The sequence below is a fragment of the Larimichthys crocea genome, chromosome I (assembly GCF_000972845.2).
Source record: "Larimichthys crocea isolate SSNF chromosome I, L_crocea_2.0, whole genome shotgun sequence".
NCBI classification, from domain to species: Eukaryota; Metazoa; Chordata; class Actinopteri; family Sciaenidae; genus Larimichthys; species Larimichthys crocea.
In genome coordinates, this window is record NC_040011.1 from 43,201,569 (window position 1) to 43,221,137 (window position 19,569).

At 41.1% G+C, this 19,569-nt stretch overlaps 1 protein-coding gene across 1 annotated transcript in view; it reads right to left on the reverse strand.

Moving 5' to 3' along the window:
* pigg (phosphatidylinositol glycan anchor biosynthesis class G (EMM blood group)) overlaps positions 1-19,569 on the reverse strand; it is a 63,270-nt gene that overhangs the window by 41,585 nt on the left and 2,116 nt on the right. Inside the window, exons 3-6 of the mRNA XM_010732859.3 lie at positions 11,965-12,174; positions 10,505-10,693; positions 5,859-5,997; positions 1,849-2,061 (exon numbers count right to left, since the gene is read on the reverse strand). Coding sequence (XP_010731161.2) covers positions 1,849-2,061; positions 5,859-5,997; positions 10,505-10,693; positions 11,965-12,174 — 751 coding nt within the window. The remainder of the gene's footprint in view (positions 1-1,848; positions 2,062-5,858; positions 5,998-10,504; positions 10,694-11,964; positions 12,175-19,569) is intronic.

Sequence of the window (19,569 nt, forward strand, 5' to 3'; positions counted from 1 at the left end):
TTATAATTCAAATGTCCAAAAGACATTCCATTGTCAGACAAGCCAATTATCAAAGACCTTTCTCTCTGCCTCACATGAAATGCTAAAACAAATTAGACCGATCAAATATTAACAATGGTAATTGGTGTATCAAATGTTTGTGAAAGTGAAGGACAGCAACAGAGAGACAGACTGAGAGCAGGAGACAGATACGAGGCTGCAAGATGTATAACTTTGACAAACGGTGTGACCCTGAGCTATAAGTAGGGAGCAAAATTCACTGAGTTTATGTGCATGAATTTGCACAGAGTGGAGCCGAATTTATGTTCAGGAGGAACAGACCGTCACACTGTTAGTGAGTCTCCCATGTGGAATTTTCACAGTCGTGAGGTCGTTCAAACACAGACTTGAAGAAACCAGTGCATGGATTTATCACACGGGGTTTAACACTTACACCCCGACATGACAGGAGCTGCTATGTTCAGAACAGGTTGCTGTTTCTCACTCGGATACTTGGTTTCTGGTGGAGCTGGATTTCTTCTTCATTAACCTGCTCTTGCGTCATATTGTCAACACATTATGACGGCGGTTACTTCATGTAAACGCAATCAGAGGATTTTCAATCTGTTTATTACAATTAGAAGCCAAAATAAAACCATGGATTTATTTTCCTTTGTTATAAATCTGTTATGAAATAAAGGAGTCCAGTCTTCTGCATGATAATGACCTTTTGAACCTCTGAGATAACTCCACCCCCGTCTTGATCAGACTGCTTCGGTTGCTTTGATGCAGTTGTCAACACGGTGCGAATAATGAGATGGATGTCTGTTTACAGCAAACTATTTCTGTGCCATCTGTGTTTCTTCAGTGGAAAACACTATATGCACAAAACTGTGAGTGGAATGCAAATAAAACAATCAAGTTAATAAGACTTGTAGTCTGGGTTAACATATGATATCTCAAGAACAAGATTCTTTTTGCTGTAGCTGATATGTTAGATAAAGAGTTATCTATGAAGTCTGGTTTTCATCTCCATCAACTCCTGAAAAGCATATCTGCTCCAATATGTTAGTTTATCACTAACTTTCTCTATCTACTGTTTAGCGTCATGAACTTTGGGTTTATTTCAAGCGACAGCCTCCGTGGCTGTGAAGTGAAGCCTTTGGGAAAAAGTGCCACAAACTGCAGTTCCTTAAACGTCCACTTGAGGCTGGCTCCAGAATGAGTCAGTCTCCATAAGTCCCCATGTTCAAATGTCCAACTTCACAGCAGAAATAAACATGTTTACAGCCTGGTACAAAAAACAGTTTTGGTCTCTGTAGCTAATTTCCCCGTTCATGACAACTGTACTGAGGGTGAATTTATATAGAACTCACCTGTTCACATTATATTAAGGCTTAAAGTTATGAATAATTAAGAGCGTGGACGCTTTGATTGATAGTTGGATGGCATTATAGATGGCTTGTTTGAGCACTCAATAAATAATAACTGTGTTGCACATAGATTGCAGATTATTTGGTGTTTTTGAGGTAAATTGTGGGGAAAATTTTGGATTGCACATTGTGGTAATTTTGAAGGTTAAATAAGAACAGGGAATGACTCACTGTGTGTTTTCAACTTCAATAGAGCTTTGACTGACATAAGGGCGAAGGAAAAAATGACCCGAACCATCCTTTAAATTATAATGTTTTCTAACTTTGGCAATAATAATAATAATGCTGTGTGCATGGAAAAAAAATGTAGCCACTGATAATATAACCAGCCCGGAAACAATACAGCATAATGATGAGACCTGCTGTCAGACAAGGTCCTGGCTTTCCGGGTTTTTTAACGAGTCAGGAAGTTGGACGCGGTGAATCTGTAACCCACCTTTCTCATAGCCGGGCGTGCTGTCTCTGAGCAGGCAGCTGAGCTGGTGGCCATTGAGATGCAGGAAGCGCAGCTGGTCTCGGAGCGAGGTTTCCTCCAGAACACTCAGGATGACACGACCCACGCTGTTTTGAGATATGGGCAGGCCGAGTCCAAGGGCCAGAGTCGGAGTCAGGTCAACTTGCTCTACAACCCCGGGCTTCTCCATTCCCGCTGACATCACAAAAACACACACAAACAGAAGAGTGAGGATCATGATGCTGAAAACATGGCGTGTGAATTAGGTGCATTTCTTTGGAATACTTTGTATTACTTGTTGTGTTGTTTTCTAACCTTTACTTGTCAATAAATGTGTCTAGGATTTGATGTACTAACCGTCAGATTCTTCTCGCATTTACTCCCAAAATGGATTTTTATCTTAAAAGCCTGCCGTGTCAAACACAGACAAGAACCAAACAAACCAAATGTTGAATCACATCGATTGTTCGGCATCAGTCAGCGATAGTGGGAATGTGCTGGATGTTTATGAGAAGAAAAGTCACATTTTATTACCTCAAACTAAACTAAAGCAATGGCACAGACAAAAAAACTATTTTCACGATGAGAAAAATGGCTCATACTGTCTGCTGTGGAAGATTTCCCCCATTCGCACACAGTGAGAGCTTGTCTGAAAGGATTTCACAACACTCATGAAGATAAATCTGGAAAAAGGAGGTCCTGTTTTACTGGATCATATCGCTCTAATCACAGTAGCTGCAGCGTCTCCGTCCCATGAGGACAGTCAAACTGCGGTCACGGGGAAAATAGCGAGGAGAGCGTGGCGGAAACATCTACGATCATTTTATACATCCAGGCAAAGCGCATTAGTGACATCTCCTTTGTTGATTAGAATAAGGTCAATATTTAATTTGAATTCCAACATCGAAAAAACTCAATCTGACAAAAAAAAAAAGCATCAAAACCAAACCTGATAATTACTCTTGAATTGCCTGAGGGCACGACCGTGGGGAGGATTTGTCACAACGTGCAAAACAACCCAAACAGACAAACAAAAAATAAACGAATGAATGAAGTCATTATCGCGTGAAATGCGCTTTTCATTTTCCAAAGGCTTGCCTCCTCGTTAAAAGTCAACAGACATTTTTATGTTGACACTTGCCCCCCCCTGTAGAGAAGCTTTCAAAAATATAAACAGAGTGTGGGAGTCATTTCCCAAATTGTCTGCATCTCTGTGAAGTTTCCCGGTTGCGATAATGAACTATACGCATATATAAGATATCTAAAAAACGAAACAACAGAGCTCACGTGTGCGGGAGAAGTGAGACCGCTGCAGACAAACCCCACAGCTATGGGCTAATTGAAATGAAATAAGCCTGAGAATTATCCATTTCATATTAAGAGGAGACGGATTCAGCCCGTAGCTATTCAGGAAAATGCCATAAATCTACACAGTATGTGAGGCTTGTTTAAATGTGTTACTTAGCAATTACCATGTTGAAGTTCTGCTTTTGGCTGCAGTTGATTGAGTCTTCTTTTTTAAAGTGCCAAACACCCTGGAGATGTTTGGAAATATAACCTTCATCCACTTAAACTGTGTGTCAAATCATATTTTATGATTTCTTGATGCTGGGCTTGATATCTGCTTCCCCTTCCAGCCCAATCATAGAAACATCTCTGGTCCGTTTGTACTGTACGGTTTGGTTTGGTTTTAGCGACTCACATGCTGACAGAACAGATGTGTCATAACTCAGTAAAAGGTTACACACACACACACAGAATGCTGATTCATAGATGAGAAAGCTGCAGCTGATGATGGAGCCATATGCATTAAAGCATCTAGCCAATCTCTAAAATGCCATTTCTGACTTCTTGAAATGACTGTACACAGTTATGCATCAGCCTGGTGATCACTCTGAACGAAGGCCAACGTATTAACCACGTCTTCTTCGCTGATTAAAGCACATTTGCCTCAACTTTCTCACTATACCTCAGCTCACTGAAATTTTGTCCATTGTTTCATCAGTTACTGGTTGCACCACTGTTGCCGAGGGGTTCCGAGGCGGCTACATTATCGCCTCATCCATTCTCTTTTATTGGCTTTGTCTGCAAACACAGTGTATCGAGCTTCTTAAAGAAAGCAAAAGAAAAAAGGCAAAAGGATGCACAGACGCCGAGGTAAACATTGACTGTATGCTTTCTCCCGCCTACGCTGTCTGATTAGAGTGATTAAACTGCCTCTCAGGATCCTCCCAGCAGCGTTGACTAAATGTAACAGAGCCGTTTTCTCAATGACGCATTCAGATTACAAAGTAAAGGGCAGGTACTGAGCTCGTAACAAGCTCTGATCCACTGCAGCATTCTTGAAAAAAACAATGTTAAAAAAATAACCTGTTATACTGATGAAGCCACTGACTGCATGCAGTCGTTTTCATGTAATCATGTAGATTTAAAGTGGTATTAAAGGTTCAGTGTGCAACTTTCAGGGCGATCTCTTGGCAGAAATATAAATAACTATGATTTCAGTGATAGATAATAATTATAAAACTAATTATTTATGTTTTTATTGCCTTAAAATTAGCCCTTTATATGTACACATGTCAAGTCTGACAGTCAGACAAAGGGCTCCGCGGACGTCGTTTCGCCACTACGTTGCCGACGTGGCAGGAAAAGAAGTAGTAGCAAAAGAAAACGGACGAGGAAGAAGAAAAAGAAGATGCATTTGCATGGAAATATTAAAAAAAGCAAAACAAACTCGAGACAGGCGACGGCAGAAAACAAGGATATGTGCCAATGTGGGAATCTGTGATGAGGGACTAACAAGGTCTCACCCTTGTAGCATTAAGGTTATAAAAAGCTCAAGGTACGAGAGATTTAAGGCTTAAATTGACTTTCTAATTATTCTAAGTAGGTGCTTCAGACTTTAATCAGAATTTATCTTTTACATGTGGCAGACAAAAGTGGACAAAACAGCAATTTGTGTTGAACTTAAAGGCCCTGAAAGCTTTTTTTTCTTACTGTGAGCCATGGGATTTTCTTACTAAAGTAAGAACACCACAGGATCTTTCCTCTGTGCAACATTTCGCTGGTTTTAAGTGGGCGGGATCAAGATTCAGCAGCATCTGAATCAGAGTCTGATGATAGATTACGGGTTCGTTTGGTCGGTCACACCACACTGCTTCTCTTCTTTTAAGGTTAAATTATGTTTTTTATTCTGTGTCTGTGCCTTGATTTTTATTGTAAAGAGAGCGTACCAAAAGAACTCTCTCTCCTTTCATTTAATTTCAGTGAAACAAAGAAAAGAGCCTCATGAATGACTTAAGAAATTCATTGACTGTCTCTGCACGTGTTTCACTGAGGAGAACACAGAATGTGGCTATTAATTCTTTCCCCTTCTGTGTTTGGAAAACTTTAAGAACTTAAAAAGTATAAAGTCCTACTGGCAGTCAAGTCATTCGAGCTGTCGACACCACAGGAGGCACGGGGTGCTAACAAAACCAAGACTTCTGTAGCAACAACTCATCTGAACTGTAAATGATTAATTAACATGAATGGTCTATAAATAAAAAAAAGTCTACGCAAGAAAAAGATCTCAAAAATAGAACTTGGCTGAGAAAGAGGCAATTATCACGATCACACTCTCACACTCTCGCAACCACATTTTATCATTGCAAAATAAAGTTCAGCTCAGGAGTTTCTATTTGCACTCTTTGGAGACGACGCCGTTCGCTCGCTGCTCAAATTAATGACAAGTTACGTGTGAGCATGAAAGAAAAATGTTTTCCCCCTACGAATCACATTTCAAAAAAAGGTTTAAGTCTGATGAACACTTTCGCTGCAGCAGGATGGATCAGAGGACAGAGACGGTCCAGAATCACATCATGACAAGCTTATTCAAGTGTTGGAACGGTGTACTGTAACATCTCTGTAATGGTACTTTTACAGAATCTCCTCGATTTATTGACAAATCTGCTTCCTTCAGCCTCTTAAAAACAACACTAGTCCCAGTTTACCTTTTCTTTTAAAGGCCGGACTTATGAGCACCAGAGGCGTATTGACTTCTGGCTCCGAGGAGCCTCCGTGGCTCCCGGTCTCCGACATGCCGTGGTCTCCACACAGCACCAGCAGGTAGGGCAGGGATCCCTCTGCCTCCTGAGAGAAGCAAACACAGGAGGTTAATGGACTTACCGCTCTATGCGTCGATCTGGGAGAGCGAACCTTAAAGCTTCAGGATGTGAATAATTCAAACTTGGCACCAAAATGGGATGTAAACTAACAGGGGGATAAAACGCTGCTGGGATATCAGATTGTTTCCAAGATATTTGTTGATGTCGAAATTTAATAGCAGCAGAAAAGGAAGGTATTAAATAATTACTTTTGAAAAGGAAGTCATGACAAACGCTTCCTGGCACAGTTTCACAGCAGTATAAAAAAAAAGCAAACACACGCACACAGGATGAATCGTTTGTCGAGGTTGACAGACTTTGATCAAGCCCAACTTCTTCCCTAAGTGATTCCCTTTCAACTAGACTCGCGAGAACTTTCATTGACTATGAATTCAAGAAGAATGCCTCGTGAGTCACGGCAGTGTGGGCTGATTTTAGAAGACACGACTACAGATGTTAAGAAAAAAACAAAAAACAAAACATAGAAACCAGAATGTTACCACACACACGTTACAGCACTCTCAAAAGATTCATCAGTTCAGACACAAAGGAAAGACCTTGAAAAGAGTCTTGATTTATTATTAAGGACTAAAAAACTGTATCCTATCAACCGCAGATTAAAAGGCAGCCTGAGAGACAGAAAAGGCAATGATTGCTGAAGGCTGAGATAAATTCTGTTTTTGCCTAGTCCGATAAAATGTTTCTTTCGTTTAGGATGACTTTATCCAAACAGACACGTAGAAAAAAGGCCAGCGTCAGCACAAAGCTGCTCCTTTTTTTTTTTTTTTTTTTGCGATGCACTTACACAGCGTGATGAATTCATGGAGCCAACGCCGCAGGTTGGACGCCTGAGCCAAACTGTGTCGTCGTGCTCAACTGACCCATTATATTTGCTACTCACTCAGCGAAGAAGGAGCTAAAGACTACCTTTGTGTCCTAGATTCTTACCACTCGCATGCTTGTTATAAATGGCACTGGACACAGGGGACCCAAAAAAACACCTCAGGACCGGTACTAAACACCACGGAGCCCCACGCCGGGCGAGCCTCTTCTTCTTATTCTTCTTCTTCTTTAGTCAGAGTTGTTGAGGATGAAAGCACCAGGCCTCTCTTTTGGGAGAAGAAACCAATACACCAGGTAGCATGCTGAATCAGATGATTACTTATGTTCTCCAAGCCCGGAAAAAAAACAATAGTGTTTTTGATTTTTACTTTGAAGTCATGCAGGTAAATCAGTGATTCCCAAACAGAGGTACTCGCACCGCAGGGGGTATGAGGAAGGCTCAACTGATTCGCTTCACTAAACTAAACTTGTGTACATATTTGTGTAAACAGACAAATAGGATTACAAATTGGTGTGATGAAGTATATTTAGAATAAATATAAGAGGAGTTAGGTATCGCATAAGGGTGTGAAAAGTAGTAAAGGTTATTGAAAGCTATAGATAACGATTAAAATAGTTACAGGTTGAAATACTGCATGTTTTCACAGCATGTCCTAGTGGTACATGCAAACTTGACTAAGGCAATCTAAATACCGACAGCTCAAACTGTATGAAATCCTTGTTGGAACAATAATCACAGCATTCAATTGACAGCCCTCGCAGGGCAGACCTGCAGCGTGTGGTTTGGTCTGCTGAGAAGTTGATTGGCTGCAATCTTCCGTCGTCTCAGGACCTGGACACCTCCAAGAACCCTGAGGCGTGCAGGAAAGATCGTGGCTGACAACTCCCGCAAATGCAAACTTTTTGAAACAAGTAGAAGGCCGCGGTCTCCCAGAATGCAGCTGGCAACAAGGCCCGGGGCACAGGTTAGATTAATGTAGGGTCTCACATCATTTTCAACTTTTATTGAACATCTTATGGACTACTACATTTGATCAATATCTTGCACGTTTAAAATATCCGGCACACTTTTGCACATTAAAAAACAGTAAAGCACATTATTGTTTCTTGATTAAGATGTCTTATTTATATTTAATAGCGTTGGGGATATATAATCCATTGGAGCAGAAGAAGTGTTGGCAATAAAAGAGGTACTTCTGATGCAGTGGAGCTGTGGGGACAAATGTACTTCAGACAAATAAAAAAGAACCACTGTGGTAAATTGGACATTTGTTGTGTAGAAGTTACAACTCAATAACAGAACAATATCTGGGTCTTCCATCAGGGCGGAATATTCTAAAAAACTCTAAACACTTGCAACATTTCATTTATCTCTCTTGTGAAATACACGGCTCAGTCGACGCGCTGCTCTGCAGGTCAGGTTTAGGAAGTTTTGCACTTCAAACCTTTAAATCTGAAATATTCAGAGGAGGAGGAGATGGAGGCCATGCGATCTCCATTAACACAAAAGCTCGATGGAGGTCCTTTTACGAGCAGGAGGTCCTGCTTTCCAATCATGTTTTAATGGAGAGTGCTGCAGCTGTCCACTCTGCAGGTAGAGCATGTCTCTGAACCCTAATATGAGCTCGCTGAAATGGACAACCGGCGTCACAGAAACTTTAAGTGCCGTCGTTTGAATGCTGCTTTTTCCTCATTCACTGTGCTGCTGCTGCAGGAAACGTCATTTCTTTTTCAGCAGCAAACAACAACCAGCTCACGTGTGTCAAACTCCCTGAAATGTTCAGAGTACGCCTTCCCCCCCCTGTCACCCCTCTGACATGTTAAAAGCATGCGCTGATCAGAGAAACATTGTTGTTTTTGTAGAAGCTTCTAAGGTAATCTGCAGGACCCCACTGGGCCGCGTCTATTTTTAGGTCACACGGTGCTGCTGCTGCTGCTGCTGCTAGAAAATAACAGCCTCATCTTTCACTAATGTGACTGAAGCAACACATTCAAACGCGTTTCATTCAGAGCTCACTGGGAGAACGTATGAGGCTGCCACATATGTCACCATGAGACGGGATTTAACAAGACAGAATTAACAACTTTGGGGATGTGGTGAAACGTTTCCAGAAATACCCGTTCATCGTTCTGCATCTTTTTTTTCCCATAGAGTAAAACTTTAAAATGATATCTTGCGATTCGGCTTCTGTTCTCTCTTCTCTCCGATTCAGAGATGTGAAAGGACGAGAAAGATTGTAGGCTCGCGTTGGCATCGCTTGACAATCTAAATATAAGCTACACAGACGAATGACGGTGAGACAATGCCCATCAACAACACACAAACACACGCCGCAAAAGACAGTATGCATGCACATCTGTCAGACCTCACGGAGAAAACAAAGAAACCTGCACACTGATCAGAGACCAAATTAAAGATAACAGCGAAGCTTAACAGTTTATTAAATCTGTGGGGTTGCAGCACCAGATAACATGATGACTGCTGGGAACTCTACAAATGATCTGTGTAATTAAATGACCATCCAATAACCGATAATACAAAAAAAAATCCCTGATATCATCACGTTAATATATTAATGATTGATCATTACTTCATATTTGCATATTTCATTTATTACAGATTTAACCATACCGTTACATATAAACCCTTTAAAATTACGATTTAAAACGTGTTGTCTAGTGTTGACTTTAATGAATTTTAATAGAGTGAAACAGATGTTGACAAGCAACAATTAAATTAAGCAGCGGCGGCGGCACCAGCACCAGCAGCACAGACACGCAGAGCAAAAATAATTAACAAATTGAAAATTAGAAAACAAACCAGTGTCTCCAAACATGACGAGTAAATAATAGATCAGAGGTTAAAGTTGCAACCCTCGAGATTCTCACGAAATGAAACCGCGCTTTTGATTCTGATGTTATCGGCATTCAGTCTGTTCACAGTCTGTAATTACCTCTCTATAAGAAGAATATAGTTTTTTTTAATATAGTTTTCATTGTTAGTGGCGGACCCCGCCGATCCTGTGGCTGAAACAGGAATGTTTTTAGGTAAGCTTTTTTTTTTATATATACTGTATCTTCTAATTGTATTTTCTTTATCTAATGTCAGCAAATGAATTCAAACATGGTGAGTGATGACTTTACACTATGTTACATTTGGTCATTTAGGCGCTTTTTCCAAAGTGAATTACAAAAATGAGAAACAATCAAGGTACCAGTGCCACAAGGACATGTTCGGTGCATTTACTTGCATAGAAACAAGGTCCAGTTAGTGTTAGAGAGGAGGTCCTCTCTGAAGAGCTGGAGGTCTTCAGGAGGTTTTTCAAGGTAGAGAAGGACACCCCTGATTTATTAGGAACTGGTAGTGCATTGTTGGCAAAACTCCTATACAGATTAATCTGCTGCATTGTGGGAGTTCATTAGGACCACTATCAGCAGTGAGCATTGGGGCAGAAAACCAAAACAATGAGGTTAAAGAGGATAAAATGCTCTGCAGAGCTGAGCAGAGCTGCAGAGTCAGATAATTCTCTGTTTGTTTATCTCCCAGTGCAGCTTCAAAATGTCTTTGAGACTTTTACAATATATTCTACGCTGTCGGAAATGAAAGAAAACCCAGTTCTCACAAACAGAGTTCAGGGTTCAGAAATTACCTTCGAGATGAGCGCGCTGTGAATCTTCTTCAGGATGTCGTCCATCTCCAGCAGCTTGGGCTGAATGAGGGAACTGTGGGGTCCGCTGATGTGACCAATGTGGTCGAGGCCGAGGTAGTGGAGGATCAGAATGTCCCAGTCGTCTCTCTTAAGGGTGCTATCCAAGTGACGGGTCACGTTGTTGTCAACCTACAGGACAACACGATGCAAACAAATTTAGGTTGATATCACACTTTACCTAAAGTATGGAGACATGGAGTGAGGCCTTTACCTCAGCACCACTGATGTTCTCACATAAACAACAACAGATTGGACACGGGCCCACAGTAGATTTGTGGCTGTGGCATACGGAGCTGACTGATGAGCAGTTTTTAAGTGTGATTTCATCTCTGAGCCTCCCTGATGGCAGAGACTGACTCATCTAAAGACGTACATGTAGAGCATATTGCACAGAAAAGATGCAAAAAACACTATTTAATGAATATTTAATGCATTATGTAGAGTATTTGCTGCATGTGATGGATATGGCCATGGTTTAAAATACTTAATGCACTGATTCTCAAACTGTGTATGCGCCTCCCTTTAGTGGATACATTTTTAATCAAATAAACAATTTCAAACATCTATTATACTATCAAATTATTCAACATTTTGAATGAAAATAAACAGAGACCGCTGAAATGCCATTTAAGATTTAACATTTTCTGTAATATTTCGTTTTAATATCAGCCTGCTGACGGTCACGTTCTTCCGTATACATCCACGGTTAGTCCCAAGCTGAAATGTCACACTGAGATAACAAGTACAGGTAAAATAATTTGTTCACAAACTCTGCAATTGTGGCTCAAAACAGGAAATATCAGATAGAAAAAGGCGGGTCAGGGGTGCCGCTTTGCCACCAAATGAGGTCTGGTTCTTGAGCCATTTGAGACAGTCAGCAATAAATAATCTTCTTATCGTAGCTGTCCTTAGCAGACTGGGTCTGCTCTATTTTAACTTTAAGACCCTAATATTTTCTGAGGTGGTCCACGGCAGTTTGGAGGACCTTGAACTTTTTGTAACATTTGGGTAAAATGTTTTTTTGCATACAGAAAATACGTTTTAAGCAAACATTTTATAATTACACAGGTTTCTGTGCTTGTTTGTTCCTCTATGTTTCTCTATGAGACAGAAACAATCTTTCTATCTCAACTAAATCTTTCTATTTTAAGCAAATGTGGCATATTTACAACATGAAACGCCTGAAGTTCAAATGAATTCATGCTGCAAACCTTTTCGTTTTTCTGTCATCCTCGGGGCTGTCACAGAAAGTCTTTCTTCATAATTTCTTTGCGTATCGTTTTTAAAAAATTCCTGCATCATATCAACCACCAGGTGCTTTAATCCTTTGATGTTAGCAGAAAAATACATCAGTCATATCTTCCAAACAGCGAACCCCTGGCTGTTTGACTCATACATACCTCAGTGTAGTCGGACACGAAGAAAGAAGTTGTGCCGTCGTGCTCCATGAAGTGTTTGGGGAAGAGGCGCACCCAGGTGTCATCTCCGTAGAAGACTATCCTCTTCCCCGCTGTTTTGGCCTGCCAAATGAGGTTGTCTTCCAGCAGTGCAGGAGAATTCAGGTTCATTACCACATCAATGAAGCCTGGGATACTGCCAGTGGTAAGAGCCTGGGGAGGGATATGTTTTTGTCATTGTCCTTTGAACAATAATTGTCTTTTAATGGTGTTATACAACCTTGCAGTTTCGTCGTATCAATCCTGCTAATTAAGACATGCTCTGCGGTAAGTGTTCGGTAAAAACTGTGTTTATGTATCCATAATTCTCAGAAGAATACAGAATCAATTGCCCCCTTTTTTTTAAATGATTCAGCATCGGTAGCCAAGGAAATTCCCACATTCCCAAAACAGCCCTCTCCGCCACAAACTGAACTCGGAATCAGATAGATTGATCATATTTTATGAAATACAGTTTCTACTGATTTCATCATGGAATCTGAAACAAAACAACACCGGCCTCTAGGAAAACAAAGACTAGTTTGGAAATCAGGAGAGCGCCTGGTGCATCGTCGAGGGGCGAGTACAAAGGCCTTGTCTTTATGCACTGAAGGAGGCGTGAGGTTGCAGATGCTGGCACAGGAAACGGTATTATTCCTCCTCCAATGAGCTGCCTGGAGCACGGCCCTGAGATCCTGCAGGATACTCAAAAAAATCCAGGCTAAAATCAAAAGTGACCAGTCTTTATTGTGCGAGGGCTCCAGTGTTAAGAGGAGCGTGTCCAGGGAGCTGGGGTGGCAAATTCAAAGTCATCTTTGAAATCACTTCTTACAACACTATTTTATCAGCTTCACTGTCTGACACGTTCTCATCTCACATCTGGGTATTTTATTCCTCTTATCAGATTTTATATATTAGTATTTATTTTTGCAGCAGCAGTTTGAGTGAGAGCACCTGTCCTATAGTAACTCCGCCGCTACTTCACAGACGCAGGAGACAAACAGCAATAAACTAGAAGATATCACACGCCCACAAACAACCTCGAGAACCGTCACAAGCTTCAAAACCTTTCTTTATTTGCCATTTTACCGCAGACAATAATGTTACATCGACGTGCGTCCTGATACGTGGGAGAAAAGCTCTGAAAGGTTTGTGTCTCCTACTTTAACGACGACAAACTAATAAACGCTCTTTATGCCAGAATAACGTCAACGCCCTTTTGTTGGCTGATACACGAAGCTGAAATTCTTGAACCTCATCTTGCGAGAGCTTTGTTCCTCAAAGCTCAATTATTTACCACATCCTTCCTTCCTTGCTTTCGCGATTGTTTTTTTTTTGCTCCTGCCAGTGCAGATGCTCGTTCCAGGACGAGATGGATGGTTTCGCTTCAGAGACACTCTCTCTGTTTTCTGCCTTGTTCGGTGTCACTGTGGCCCTCTGGTCTATTAATAGAGATGGACTGACCAATGAGACCAGTGGTTCGGATGAAAACAGGCCTTTTTTTTTTCTTTTTTTTTTGTTCCCTGAACAATTTTAGGCAAAAAAATAATCACAGGGACGTTCGGAGATGATTCGACTGTAAATATCTCTGGAGAGATTTTACAATTTAGCCTTTTGAAACTTATTTTTTTTACAGATGCCAGAGAAACAGTGAGATGCTGCCCAAACGAATCAGTGACTCATCAACATACTAATTATTGGTGCATGGCTTACGATTGTGCCACTGCTTAAAATGTCAAATACAATATCAGTGGGTTACACAGACACACTCTGGCACAGTGACGAAAAACTTGTAAAGGTGCCAAAAAACAGACGGATGAGGGCTGGCAAATGATTCTTCAGCTTCCTCTCCCCTTCACTTTGACTACTGACAGGAAGACTTTGTAGCACTAACTTGAAAACATCCTCTTATTACCAGATAATACCTGTGTGTGTGTGAGTGCGTGCATACTACCCAACCTGCCTGTGCATTGCTGCTGCTGCTACAGTTATGATTTACTGAATTCATTGTCAACATCCTCCACCTCGGTAATGTGCACTGACTGCTGTGCCGGTCTGAGAGGCGAGGCTCAACAGGCCGTGTGTGAATACACAGAGACCGAGGAGGCGAACAACACAACTTCTTTTCTTTTCTCCCCCTCCACCCCGTCATGTTTAGAGAAAGCAAAGTAAATTGGGACTGTTAAATTAAACGTGACGAACCCCGGTTGCAGTTTCTCTAGTGTGACAACTGTTTAAATTAAAAAAGTAACACACAGTAAAGAAACTAGATGCTAGAATCCAACTATGGGTCTGAATAAGACCTCAAAAATCAGCTGGGCTGCATATAAGCAGAGAGCTTGTAACTTGATTAGATACAGCAGAGGGTGTATTAGGTCTAATGTGTGTGTAAATTAATGGCCGTACCACTGAGAGATTATGATTTAGGTTAGTTGGCTGTGTCATACCAGTTAATTGGGTGCAATGCAGTGATAGTGGGCAGTGAATGGCAGCTGGTTTGCGCTGCCACCTACTGGTAACATAACACAACATTTCGGTTTGAACTGATTACTTCTGATGTCGTTAAAGCTCTGTGGAGAACATCACTTCAGGGTTAAACTGAGCTGAGGGGAAACAGAAGAGTTGCCTCAGAGCTACCATCTTATGCTGCAGCGTGACGGCGTGCCAAAAAAAAAATAAATCCAGGATCATTTCATTACAGAGTGTCTCTCGTTTGTATTAAGTCAAAAAAAAATGAATTACGTAGTGTGGTTTGTCGGTAGATGATGAAGAATGCAAAGCGGTATAATCACTACATTAGGCTAAAAAAAAAAAAAATACTGTAACTGCTCAGCCTCCTAAAATATGATTAACTGGCCCCTCTGCAGGGATTATAAATGTACCTGTGTGCTCTCAGCGAGGCTGCAAATCAAACTTACAAGTTGTCTGGACAGCTGAGGAGGTGGCATTTTCAATTCCTCCTCTCCCATATATACTGTGCTGCACCGTGCATCTCTGCTGCAACATAAACCCTTCATGCTTCTGCTTCTAAATCACAAAGATTTGATTTGAAATTTCCCCTCTTATCGATTTCCCTCTACATATTCGTTTTACCATCAACAAATCTTTTGAGAAGGCTCGCGTCCAGAGCTGCCTTTAAGGCATCCTTGACCTCCATCATTACTGCGTCCTTCTCTAAACCCTTTGGATTATGGTGGAACATCTGTCCGCCTTAATCACACTCAGCTTTATCCCACCATACCTCCTCTACATCATCACTGACCTGCTCCGTGTTCATGAAAATCAACTACAACCCTTGAAACAACCACGTTCCTCTGTCAGTTTGCAGGCAGGTAACTTGGTTGTTCTGGCATTCACAGATACGTCTCAATATGTATGAAGACAGTCAACATTACCCCTGTCTACATTAAAGAGTACCACATATCGGGGTCGCTATCCAAGCTGGATTAGGGTGGGGCTACACCCTAGGCTGACAAATATAGACAACCATCCATCATTCACGCTTACATCCACACAACAATGGGCAATTTAGAGTTGGGCTGCGAGCTGCAGAAAGAAGGAACAGGGTTCAAACTAGTAACCACCGTGCCTCTCCTCTCTTTATTTTTGATTTTTTGTTGAAACTAAAAGCTCAGCAGTGATCGGGGGGCACTTTAAATAAAAGCCAAGCTAAAAAGATGTCTTAAGTTTTTCCATCAATCAATCAAATTGTCAGAAAGTTAACAGCAGCTATAATGGATTCATCGTTTATCACTTTGTACTCGTTCATAAAGGATTAAATGATTTATTTTGCTGTAGATGATGAACTGAATCTTTTGGACGGTTGCAATTAAAAATTAAAAATAAAACTTTACAGACTAAAGCTGAAATAACTGGTTGAATAACGGATCAACTATTTTCATAACATTTGATTCAGTAAAAACAACAAAATTCCCAATTTTTCTTCGTTTTATGTCACAATAAACTTTATTTCTGCAGGTTGTTCAGATAATATAGAAAATTATATTTCCATGCTCTGTTGGATCAGCATTCAGAAAAGCTTCCTCCTCCACGTTGTTACTGAACTGCTGTTCCTCCTCCTTATTATTTTCACTCCTCACCTGTCTACTATCTTTGACACCATCAACCGGCACATGCTCCTTGCTGCCCTCGCTGACCCGAAGATTGCTGAGTCTGTACTCCCAATGGTTCTCCCTCCTCCTACCTGCCTGACCACATTTATGAGCCATCGCTGACGATTCCACATTGTGGATCTTAAGCAGCGGGATTCTCCAGGGCTCAGTTTCTGCCTCCAATCTGTCAGCTCATCCCGGTGTGCACCTTTTAGTCCGCCCTCCGACACCCAGCCTCAGTATTCGGCTTCACCTGACAGCTTTAGTTAGATGCCTTCCCACCGCCTCAGCACTGCCCCGGCATGAAAACTGAACTGGAAAAATCATTCCCTTTGCAAAACGTCTCCAGCACCGCTGACAACAACACGCTGCCTGATTCCTGCCCACAATCTTAGCGTGTTTCAGCACAACCAGCTGTCATGCGAGCCACATATGACACGACTGTAATCTGCCCTTTCCTGGCTCTACTCCCAAAATATTCTCATCAGCACGACACATCATCCAAGTGTGACAACACACCATGTTTCCACCCTTTCCAAATTCTGCCATCTAACCCCATTTGCAGTTGTGGGCTGAAAACTTAGCACCTCGCACTTCTCTCTTTTACGTGATTATTCTGGGCTCACAGGAATACAGTTAAAGCTTTTTTATTTTATTTTTTGGCTCTGACACTTCCATTGTAGAGGGGGCGTGGTGCATCAGCTGCAGGAGAGAGGTGTGGAGAGGGCTCGGGAGAGCAGCGCCAGGTGAGAGTGACTGACACACCGGTACCCTGTTAAACTAATAACTCTCTCCTTATAACATGATAGCGTGCTGGACCTGGGGGAGAAGAGACACACGAGACAAGCAGAAGCGCTCACGACTGTCGGCAGCATTAAGGATACGCCTGCGAACGACAACGACGGAGTTGTATTGTATCGTGAACCAAAATAAAACAATTAAAACGTCATCGCCGTTTCAGTTGAAGAACCCACAGTGGCATCAGACCACGCCACATCCACCTTTTATGACAAGCTGAATCAAATATATTAGTGATAAAGGAATTTAAAGTTAATATTTAGCTGTTTTCCTCATTACTTGGCTCAAGGGAAAAAACTTCAGAATGCTTCTTTCGTCTGACGGACAGCACAAAATCTAAAAGATCTAAAAGACGAACAGCAAATCCTCACATTTGAACAGAAAGAGCAGTGAAAGTTTGGATGTTTTTGCATCACAAAACAACTTTCAGCAATTCATCATAAAACATGTTATTGATTCATTTTGTCATGTGGTTAATCATAAAACTCCTCCAGCTTTATTTTCACATGCCAATAACTTGGAGAAAAAAGGATTATATAAATATTTGAACACGCTGACTGCTGTAACACACAAACTGCTGATGCACTAAATTAGGACCTTTGTTGTCATTCTCCATCTCTGTCACGACTTAATAAAAAGGCATAAATGTCCAATTTATGTCTTATAAAATAGGGTCACATTTAATTTTACATTGACTTTAACCTTGACTTTAGTATCCCTAAAAATAGAAAACCAGTCACTTCAATCAGCTGTTCTGAACCCGGCAAAGGTTCGATCCTTAAAGAAGTGTCATCCACTGAACCGAGAAGAGAATTTCTCTCAGTACCATTTGAACATTTATGTCAGGTATCAACCATCTGTCCATTATCTGTAACGGCTTATCCTCATCAGGGTCATGGTGGAGGCTGGAGCCTATCCCTGCTGACTTAGGGCGAGAGGTGGGGTACACCCTGGACAAGTCACATAGGCACATAGAGACAAACAACCAGAGTCACGAATTAACCTGTTAAGTGCAAACTCCACACAGAAAGTGGACCACCCGAGGTTCAAACCAGAAACCTTCTTGCTGTGAGGCGACGGGGCTGACCACTGCACCAACATGCCACACCCTAACAGCACAGAGACAGAGAGAGCGGGGGGAGGGGTGACAAAGGGGCCACAGGCTGGAATTGAATCTAGGTTGCTGCTCTGTGGACTTTAGCCTTTTTTTGTACAATCTCAACCAGGTGAGCTATCAGGGTGAACCTTGGAGCCTTAGAGATGGGGTAAGGAGCTCCTTCGCATTGAAAACAGGTTATATGGTGACTCTAAATTGTGTGTATGTGTGAATGTGAGTGTGAACTGTTTGACTCTGTGTGCCCTGTGATGATGTACCCCCGTCTCTGGCCCAGCCTCCACCGTGACCCTGATGGAGGATAAGCGGGCTCCAGATAATGAATGGGTGACTTCTCCACATCATCTTTACATGGACACTGTTATAAAAATTAGGATTTATTTATTTATTGACTGGGGTTTAGATGTTTTAACTCATATAATGTGCATGTCTTGTGCACTTCCCTTATTTGTCCTGTGTTTGACTGAGGCTGGCAGGGAGAGATAATTATAATCCAGTAGTTTAAGAACAGTACCATTTGGATATGAAACATAATGCTCATTACTGAGCAAAAAAACAAAAAAGAATGTTATGATATTATCTGTATCAGGTGGGAGCCCATTTTTAAACCAACTGTTAGAGCTCCTCGAGGAGCCTTTTCTCTGTAACCCCTTTTGTGTGTGTTGCACTGTTAAACGCTCCTTCTTATACAAGAATAATAAATTAAACTTTGATACTTTGAATCCAGTCTTCCTTATTCATGGGTTTTTCTTTAAAATTCCCATAACAGATAGATAGATAGATAGATAGATAGATAGATAAAAATGAGGATTATACTAGGGTTCAGGTGTTTTAACTCATATAGATAGTGTGAGTGTGTGTGTATCCTGTCTTTTGCATGTTTCGTGCACTTTCCTTACAGACAGCCCTTTTTTTTAAATGCATAAGAACCAGCTGTTAGAGCTCCTCGAGGAGCCTTTTCTCTGTAACCCCTTTTGTGTGTGTTGCACTGTTAAACGCTCCTTCTTATACAAGAATAATAAATTAAACTTTGATACTTTGAATCCAGTCTTCCTTATTCATGGGTTTTTCTTTAAAATTCCCATAACAGATAGATAGATAGATAGATAGATAGATAGATAGATAGATAGATAGATAGATAGATAGATAGATAGATAGATAGAAATGAGGATTATACTGGGGTTCAGGTGTTTTAACTCATATAGATAGCGTGTGTGTATCCTGTCTTTTGCATGTCTCGTGCACTTCCCTTACAGACAGCCCATTTTTTTTAAAAATGCATAAGAACCAGCTGTTAGAGCTCCTCAAGGAGCCTTTTCCCTGTAACCCCTTTTGTGTGTGTTGCACTGTTAAACGCTCCTTCTTGTACAATTCAACTTAAACTTTGATACTTTGAATCCAGTCTTCCTTACTCAAGGGTTTAAAAAAATAAAATGTACTTTATTTATACAGCCCTTTACAACAGTCCTTTCGGTGTACCAAAGTGCTTTACAGTAAACAATAAATAACGAGAACAATAGGTAAAAAACAAACAAAATAAAAACA